This window comes from Bubalus bubalis, chromosome 8 (assembly GCF_019923935.1).
Source record: "Bubalus bubalis isolate 160015118507 breed Murrah chromosome 8, NDDB_SH_1, whole genome shotgun sequence".
Taxonomy (NCBI): Eukaryota; Metazoa; Chordata; class Mammalia; order Artiodactyla; family Bovidae; genus Bubalus; species Bubalus bubalis.
In genome coordinates, this window is record NC_059164.1 from 92,910,998 (window position 1) to 92,920,999 (window position 10,002).

At 39.6% G+C, this 10,002-nt stretch overlaps 1 protein-coding gene across 2 annotated transcripts in view; it reads left to right on the forward strand.

Annotated features, from left to right (window-relative positions):
* STRIP2 (striatin interacting protein 2) overlaps positions 1–7,948 on the forward strand; it is a 50,027-nt gene extending 42,079 nt beyond the window's left edge. For both annotated transcript variants that reach the window (XM_025291511.2, XM_025291512.2), the window contains exons 19-21: positions 1,712–1,816; positions 2,641–2,845; positions 5,492–7,948. In XM_025291511.2, coding sequence (XP_025147296.1) covers positions 1,712–1,816; positions 2,641–2,845; positions 5,492–5,742 — 561 coding nt within the window. In that variant the 3' untranslated portion in view covers positions 5,743–7,948. The remainder of the gene's footprint in view (positions 1–1,711; positions 1,817–2,640; positions 2,846–5,491) is intronic.
* Positions 7,949–10,002: the final 2,054 nt, after the last annotated feature.

Here is a 10,002-nt window from a genome sequence, read left to right on the forward strand (position 1 = left end):
CATTTAAGAAGGTCTTCTTATCTCTCCTTGCTAATCTCTGGAACTCTGCATTCAGATAGGTATATCTTTCCCTTTCTCCTTTGCTTTTCACTTCTTTCTTCAGCTATTTGTAAAGCCCCCTCAGACAACCACTTTGCCTTCTTGAATTTCTTTTTCTTTGGGATAGTTTTGGTCACTGCCTCCTGTACAATGTTAAGAACCTCTCTCCATAGTTCTTCAGGCACTTTTTCTACCAGATCCAACCCCTAAATCTATTCATCACCTCTACTGTATAATCACAAGGGATTTGATTTAGATCATACCTGAATGGCCCATTGGTTTTTCCCTACTTTCTTCAATTTAAGCCTGAATTTTGCAGTAAGGAGCTGATGATCTGAGCCACAGTCAGCTCAAGGTCTTGTTTTTGCTTACTGTATAGAGCTTCTCCATCTTCAGCTTTGAAGAATATAATCAATCTGATTTCTGTGTTGACCATCTGGTGATGTCCATGTGTAGAGTCGTCTCTTGTGTTGTTGGAAGAGGATATTTGCTATGGCCAGTGTGTCTCTTGACAAAACTGTTTTAGCCTTTGCTCTGCTTCATTTTGTACTCCAAGGCCAAAAGCTTGCCTATTACTCCAGATACTGCTTGACTTCCTACTTTTGCATTGCAATCCCCTATGATGAAAAGGACATCTTTTTTTTGGTATTAGTTCTAGAAGGTCTTGTAGGTCTTCACAGAACCATTCAACTTCAGCTTCTTCAGCATTAGTAGTTGTGGCATAGACTTAGATTACTGTGATGTTGAATGGTTTACCTTGGAAACAAACCAAGATCATTCTGTCATTTTTGAGATTGCACCCAAGTACTGCATTTTGGACTCTTTTGTTGACTATGAGGACTACTCTATTTCTTTTAAGGGATTCTTGCCCACAGTAGTAGATGTAACGGTCATCCAAATTAAATTCATCCATTCCTGTCCATTTTAGTTCACTGATTCCTATAATGTTGATGTTCACTCTCACCGTCTCCTGCTTGACCATATGCAATTTACCTTGATTCATGGACCTAACATTCCAGGTTCCTAATGCAATATTGTTCTTTACAGCATCAGACTTTACTTTCGCCACCAGACACATCCACAACTAAGGGTCGTTTCTATGTTGGCCCAGATGCTTCATTCTTTCTGGAGCTATTAGTAATTGCCCTCTGCTCTTCCCCTTAACATGTTGGACACCTTCCAACCTGGGGAGGCTCATCTTCCTAGGTCTCATATCTTTTTGCCTTTTCATACTGTTCATGGGATTCTCACCACAAGAATACTGGAGTGGCTTGCCATTCCCTTCTCCATTGGACCACGTTTTGTCAGAACTCTCCACTGTGACCCGTTTGTTTTGGGTGGCCCTGCGTGGGCATGGCTCATAGCTTCATTGAGTTATGCAAGCCCCTTCGCCACAACAAGGCTATGATCTGTGAAGGGTTGAGATAATGCTCTCTCAGTCTTAGTTGCTCAGTTGTGTTTGACTTTACAACCCCATGAACTGTAGCCTGCCAGGCTCCTCTGTCCATGAATTCTCCAGGCAAGAATACTGGAGTGGGTTGTCATTCCCTTCTCTAGGGGATCTTCCCGACCCAGGGAGTGAACCTGGATCTCCTGCATTGCAGGCAGATTCTTTACCATCTGAGCCACCAGGAAAGCCCCATGAGATAATGATGGACATGCCTTATTACAGGAAGCTGGAGACAACAACCAGTTCTGCTGGAGAAACCTCTTTTCCTGCATCAATCTCCTGAGGCTGCTCAATAAACTGACCAAATGGAAGCATTCGAGAACCATGGTGAGTAGGACTTCAGATCATGGTGTCCACTAACTGGATTTTTTAAATTTTTAATAAATATGGACTTCCTGCTTTGTGAGCTCTATAGACAGACACTGAATGCTCCATAAGACTTGGAGCCTCCTAATTCTAGGCACTTATTTTATAATTATTTCCCAATCCATTTCTTTCGGGGAACAGAATATGGACCCTCCCTCAGGGCAGCTCTGGTAAGGAAGTTAGTATTGTTTTTTGGATTATAGTCACGCATTATAGTCATGATACAAGTCTAAGATTACTCCCTGCAGCATTATTTGTAATCATCAAAGATTGGAAGCAACATAAATGTTCATTAATACCAACTGGTTAAATAATTTATGGTACATCATTACAGTAGAATGTAAATACAACCATTAAAAAGAATGAGACAGTTCTATACTGCTTTGGAATAATTTTCAAGTTATATTGTTAAGTAAAAATCAAGGTATGGAACAGTGTGAAAGGGTATGTATTTGCTATCATTTTTGTTAATAAAAGTAATGCACACATATATACAATTACCTCCAGAACATACACTGGTAACTGTAGAAATGGCATGTGTGGCTGACAAAATTTTTTGACACTTTGCATATTAGATATTTTGAATTGTGAAATGTAAATGGAGTGCTTCCTTTCTTTTCTTAAAGACTAAGTCTAAATGGAGCCTGGACTATAGGTTTCCCAAAGCTCCCCACGGTAGTCTGAGGTTAGCCAGGTTTGGCTTAATTTATCTGTGAGTTGGAAATTCCAGGAAACATTAGATCCTTATCTATCTTCTTCATCCTTACCCCTCTTTAAATGGACAGATGCTGGTAGTATTTAAATCTGCTCCAATCTTAAAGCGGGCCCTCAAGGTCAAACAGGCCATGCTGCAACTTTATGTGCTGAAGCTGCTGAAAATACAGACCAAGTACCTGGGGCGCCAGTGGAGGAAAAGCAACATGAAAACCATGTCAGCCATTTATCAGAAAGTACGTCACCGCATGAATGATGACTGGGCTTACGGGAATGGTGAGTATTCTCAGAGCTTTTGGCCTCTGGGAGTGGCCCGGGGTTTAAACAAAGCTAATTAGACCTCTCTACTCTTTTAGTATGAACTGTTAACATATTTTAGATGAGAAAATATGTGACTGTAGTCAGGTGCTGCTATAACAAACAGTAATAAGGCACTGCCATGTACCCTATTCCATGTAAGCTATGGTAATTCATTATTATAAAACAAGTCACTTGAGGGATAATTACCCCTTTTCAAAATGTTCCTTTAAGTGACAGGTTTCTCTGAGAGGTTTTTAAGATTAAAAAATTCTTTGTGACCCCATGGACTGTAGCCCACCAGGCTCCTCTATCCATGGAATTCTCCAGGCAAGAATACTGGAGTGAGTTGCCATTTCCTTCTCCAGAGGATCTTCCTGACCCACGGATTGAACGTGGGTCTCCTATGTTACATGTCTGACCCACCAGGGAAGCCATAAAATTAAAATAACCTTTAATTATTACAAAGCAGTTAGAAAAAACAAGGAAGCAAACACTTTACTGTATTATCATATTTATGCCACATTTGTACCACTCAAAGATTGAAACAGAAATCTTATCATATATTCTTACAGACTTTTTCTTCTACATATATGTATAGGTTTTATTTAAATGAAAGCAAATTGTATATGCTATTTTATAATCTTCTCTTTTTAGTTAACATTATCTCTTTCCATATCAATATATGTTCATTTTATCTAATAATCAAGTCCATGTTCAGAATTTCCCAGTTGTCCCAAAATGTTCTTTAAAGCCTTTTTTTTCCAAGTCATAATCTAGCCCAGGACCACAAGTTTTATCTGATTGTTATGTCCATTTATTTGTTTTGAATCTAGCAGGGTTGTTTTTTTTTTTTCCATAACACTGACAAAACTGAAGAACTAGACCAGCTCTTCTACAGAATATCCACCTTCTGGACTTGTCTGCTTGCTTCTTTGTGGTTTCATTTACCTTGTTTCTCTATCTCTGGCATTATCTGTAGGCTAAAAGGTAGATCTAAAGGTTTGATTAATTCAACTTAAATCTTTTTAGCTATAGTACAGTCTAGGTAATGTGTTATACTATAGTGAACTGCATATTGTATCACATATCACATATTGTATCAGGAGACATTATATTTCTGATTGACCTACCAAGATATTATAGGCTTACCAGAGTTGGAAGAATTTATTTTGAAGAGCTGTAGTGGGATTTGGCCATCATTTGCATAATTGTGTTGAAGAGTTATTGGTTAGATGACTAATGATTTGTCTTTGCTGGGATTTGTCACCTGCCTGAAGATAGAGGATGGGGCTTCCCTGGTGGCTTAGATGGTAAAGTGTCTGCCTGCATTGTGGGAGACCCAGGTTTGATCCCTGAGTTGGGAAGATACCCTGGAGAAGGAAATGGCAACCCACTCCAGTACTCTTGCCTGGAAAATTCCATGGATGGAGGACCCTGGTAGACTACAGTCCATGGGGTCGCAAAGAGTCGGACACGACTGAGCAACTTCACTTTCTTTTGAATATAGAGGATGCTGCTGTAAATAGAGTGCAGAGAACTAAGGGAACCATATGATTAGCAGATAATAAGCCAGTATGCAACTTCTCTAAGACCTAAAGCACAATTAACTGTTTAAGTTCTTGTGAGGTGAAAGAAAGTAAAAGTGAAGTCGCTCAGTCATGTCTGACTCTTTGAGACCCCATGGACTGTAGCCTGCCAGGTTCTGCTGTCCATGGGGATCCTGCAGGCAGGAATACTGCAGTGGGTTGCCATTTCCTTCTCCAAGGGATCTTCCCAACCCAGGGATTGAACCCGGGTCTCTTGCATTGCAGGCAGACTCTTTACCCAGGGAAGCCTAACCCTAAGTTCTTCTAGGTTTTAAAACATGGGCATGTTTTATCTTGCAGATGGCAATCTGTCACTGCTGCCATCATGAGCCCAAACCCAAGCTGCACCTGTTGAGTGCGAGACGTTAAAAAATCTGGGAAAAACATACCTCTGGCCCTGAAATAAACGTCTAAATGGGGTAAACAGAAGCAAAGCAGATTGTTTTCTGCTTTAACTTTCTTGGAAGACTTCACCTCATAATATTAACATAAGCTGCATATGGATTTATCATGCACAGGGTTGGGGGGAGGTGGATCCAGGGAGTCAGGAAAGTCTTTAGTAGTTAGTCCATGCTGATTCTCCTTGTACCCCTTCCTGCCTCTTACCATTCCTTGAAAACTGTGATTTCTTTCAAATGGGTAACTTCCATTCCCAAGGAAAGTTCAATAGAGGGAATTGAGTTGCTATTTTGGGAGAATATATATAATTAGTAACAGAATGAAATAATGAAAAGGAAATACAATAAAAAGAAGTTTATTTCCCTCAGGGCCCTCATTTCCCTCTCAGTGATTATCACTGTTAGCCAGTTTCTAGATGCTTCCAAAAATAGTCTCTACATGTATAAACATATGTACATGGGCATGTATTTTTTAAACCTGACCAGCAGCATGTTATGTACTGACTGTACATTGCTCTTTGCAAAAAAGGGAACTCTGAGCTGTTCCATTATTGGTGTCCCATAGACCATGCTCTGTGCTAAGATGAGGAGTGTCCTGAGTTGTATACATCTTTTTCTTTCTAATCTTCCCAACACAGACATCGATGCCAGGCCATGGGACTTCCAAGCGGAAGAATGCACCTTGAGGGCCAACATTGAAGCTTTTAACAGCCGCCGATATGACAGACCCCAGGACTCTGAGTTTTCACCTGTGGATAACTGCTTGCAGAGTGTGCTGGGGCAGAGGTTGGATCTGCCTGAGGATTTCCACTATTCCTATGAGCTCTGGCTGGAGAGAGAGGTGTTTTCACAGCCCATCTGTTGGGAGGAGCTGCTCCAGAATCACTGACTGAGCTCTTGTCAACAAGCATCTGATAGGTGGGGGTTGGCTCCAATAAACGGTGCTCTGCCAACCCTGCCCACTCAGCCTTTGTTTCCAGCCCTGGGAGTGCTTGTTCAGGGTAGAGCTGGCTTAGCCTTAGGACACTCAGCGTGGTTCAGGACTGTTCTGGGGGCAGTTAGGCCTGGAGATAGTAGAAGGCTAGGATCCTGGGTGATTAAAAAAAAAATTGATTTCCTTGCCCTGGGGTCACTTGGGTGCCCAGCTGCCCTTGAAATCTCCTACTGGATCAGTCCTAGCCAGGCTCTTATGTGGGACCTCTCCCTCCTTTAGTCTTGCCTAGAACCAGGCTAGCCTCTACTGGCCCCAAGAGTAGGAATAAGTTTGTTATGGCATTTGACTTATAGCATTCATCATAGGTAATAGGAACTGCAGGTCATAAAATAGGACATTTTCTTCTTGCTCACCCTGGATTACCAGAGGGTTTGCAAACCTAACATTAAAATTAAGTCCGTATTTTAAAAAATAACATTTTGACACCTCTTTCTAAAATTCGCCCTAAGATGATTTTTAGAGCACCTGCATCTTCTCTGGGAAGGATGATGGTTTACTGTTACATAAATACTGCATGTTAGAGAAAAGTATATCATTTAAAGTGTTTTTTCTTTATTCCTTAAGAGATCTATATTCAATGTGAAATTTCTTTGTGTAGTCTATGTACGGCATGGAGTGATCTGCCACAAACCAATATGAAACAGTCAGGCCTCCTCCAAGGATGTTTCATGTGTTTCTGAAACCACTTCAGTCTTAAAATGACTGAGTACATTGCAGAAAATTATCCTTTTCACCCAGTTCATTTTTAAATGACAAGTTAACTATAGGAGGCTTTATTTATTGAGATGACACATCCATTAGTGCTCATGATCAATTTATTTTTTAATGAAATAACACCAAGAGCATCACAGCTTACCATTTTTCTTTTTCTCCTATTTTGATTGGTGATTTTGTCCCCCGGCCCCGCTTTTTACCGCTAGCAGTTTCAAAGTGTCCTGTGGATATTTAGCAATTCTGTTTCTACCTAAAAGTATTACACATTTCTTTGAAAATGTAAGGGTTCATGTACCAACCTCTTTAAACTTCTCTCTCTTACAGCAGAATCACATGCTTCCCAACTGAAACAGTTTTTAGGAAAGTTTCTGATTCAGTCAGGATCATCTTATTTCTCTTCTGTCCTCAAAGTTATGGCATCTGTAGTTTCAAGCTTTTTTACTTTAAATGCCCCCTCCCTGCAATAAGGACACTACTGAATCTTTTTTGTGATAGCACCAGGCCTCTCTTATGGTGCCAGGAGGTCTAGTCAAAATCAGCTTATTTACTCCACCCTTTGTCAACCACAGTCTCTCTTGGAAATCATGTTAGAGTTGCTAATAATTTCCAAAGAAACTAAACCAAAACTCTGATCATAGCTTGGATTTTACCTCCTTGTGCTGTAGAGTAGCAGGATTTCTTTTTGTTTGTTTTTTTCTGGTGAGATCATGAAGAATGTTAAGTATGTAATGGATGAAACTTAAAATAGTCTGTAAATTTTGCCTGAGTAGCACAGCAGTCCTCATTGCAATTAAAATTTACTGAGTATATCATTATTGAACTCTATTTTATGATTTTAATGTGATTTAAGTGAAAAGACAACTTTTAAGGAAAGAGCAATTATCAATCTATTTATTTTGAATACACAGTATATAGTATTTAATCAAGAACAGAGGTTACTCTTAAAAATATGCACATGAATGCTTTCTAAGGCATAGATGTATAATAAACTTTAACATTTCATACTGTCTTTAAATAAATTGTCTCTAAGGGAAGATTAATTCTCAGTGCAGATGGGAAAACTGAGGCACCAAGGATATGTGATTAGTTTCAAATCACATCATTGTTTACTGACTTGCTGGGATTAGCATTCAGGTACTGAAAGCCAGTTCCATATGTTACAGTAATTGATTTGAATCTCCCAATTTGAGAATACATGTGTGTGGTTAGGAATAAATTCAGAGTAATCAATCAATGATGATTACTGTTACAACATGGAAGAACATTATTTCAGTGATTTATAAAGTAGAAGATTTTTATTTGTGAATGTTTCAGTAAAGTTTGTGTTGATTGTTCATAACACTATATATCTACTGAAGCACTTTAATAAAAAGAGAATTGAACTGGAGTTAGAAATTGGTCTTTGACTTCTTCAACACAAGAGAATCTTAAAGACATTAGATCTAGAAAGGAAAGTTAAAATTAAAGGGATGCCTGGAGGTAGACTAATATAAACAACTGCAAAATCTCAGTGACTTCTGACAAACCTTTTTCTCTCGTTATTGGTCCTGGCAGGTAGCTGCTACTCTGCTCAACTCAGGTTAAATTTCTGGATTAGCTCTACTCCAGATGCTGTCTTATTCTGGCACTAGGCTGATGGAATAGTCCCTACCTGGAACATGCTGTTCTCATAGTTAAGGACAGGAGCAAAAGACCGAACCATACCATGCAAGCACATTTAAAGCTCCTGCTTGGGTGTGGCACAGGTCAAATTGCTCATAGTGGAAGTGTTAGTCGTTCAGTCATGTCTGACTCTCTGCAACCCCATGGACTGTAGCCCACCAGTCTCCTCTGTCCATGGAATTCTCCAAGCAAGAATACTGGAGTGGATTGCCAGTCCCTCCTCCATGGGATCTTCCCAACCCAGGGATCAAACCTGGGTCTCCTGCATGGCAGGCAGATTCTTTAACATCTGAGCCACCAGAAAAGCCCAAATTGCTCATATTCTACTGACAGAAAGCAGTTGACGTGGATGAGCCTAACGCTGGACCAGAGAAGCATACTACCTATAGGGAGGCAGTTGCAACCAGACATATGGGTAGCCAGTCACAGCAGCTTCCCAGGTTGCCCTTGAGATTGGTGGTGGGACTTTCTGAGATGCTTTTTTTTTTTTAATGACTGTGCTGTTTGTCTTGCAGGATCTCAGTTCCCCAACCAGGGATTGAACACAGGCCATGGAAGTGAAAGCCAGGAGTTGTAACCACTAGGCAACTAGGGAACTCCCTAGAGATTCTTCTTGAGGATATCAACAGCTTTCCAATGAATATTTCAAACCACCCATTTCAGTGTTTTTTGCTGATATGTTCAGTGTAGCTTTCTTGACCTTCCTTGTCCATAGATCCCCAGCTCTTCCACCTGAAAAGTATTAATCGTTGTTATATAAAGACCAGTGTTCTGTGCTTTCTGTTTTCCCTCCAAGTAGAATTCTTTTTTCTCTAGTCCTTCTTGAGATGACCCATATTTACAATAAAAATAGCTGAGATTAAGAATGTCCTTGTGACAAATTCCCTGGCAGTCCACTGGTTAAGACTCGATGCTTTCACTGCCAGGGCCTGGGTTCAATCCCTGGTCAGGGAACTAAGATCCCACAAGCTGCATGGCACAGCCAAAAAGAAAAAAAAAGAATGCACCTGTGATTTTGGGACAAAAATGACACTGGTTTATACAATCAAACTCATGACTTTGCTCTCATTGGATGCTATAGTTGATGAGCTCTGTAGCCACCTAAATATCCTTACTTACATCTTTGCCATATTCACAGTTTCCAGGAATGAAGACATGGACATACCTTTTAGAGGGTCACCATTCAACCCACTGAAACTCATCAGACACTAACAAATAGCAATATTGGTTCATTTACTCTATCAGTATTAGAGGTATAATGCAAGACCCAGGGAAGTTACTTTTATTTAGAAAATACTTGCAGCTATTGATGTAGCCAAAAGAGATTCAAGTAAAGAAAATTTTAGCCTTGGGAAGAGGATATGACATGAGGGAACATGTGTAAAACTGAAGAATACATTTATGTGTTGGTATTTTTATTAAGGTACGTGTAAAAAATTCAAATAATTTTCAGAGTACACAGTGGAAAATGTAATCTCTCAACCCAGATCTCATCTTGTTCCCCAGAATTAATCACTATCAGTATCTTTTTCTATTTTTTATTCTTTCAGAAAATTCCCATATCCATCTCTTTGTCATCGACATTTTTTTTTTTTTTCACAGATAGGAGCACAATGTACTGTTCTTTCTTTTATTTATCCTGGAGATCTATTTTTCTATATCAGTATTCTCTTGTATGATTAAATTTAATATATCAAATAATTAAATAATTCTTCCTTAACTCTGCTTTCCAGCATTTTCCAGCTAAGAAATGTTAGGGCCAATGCTTAAGACTCCAAG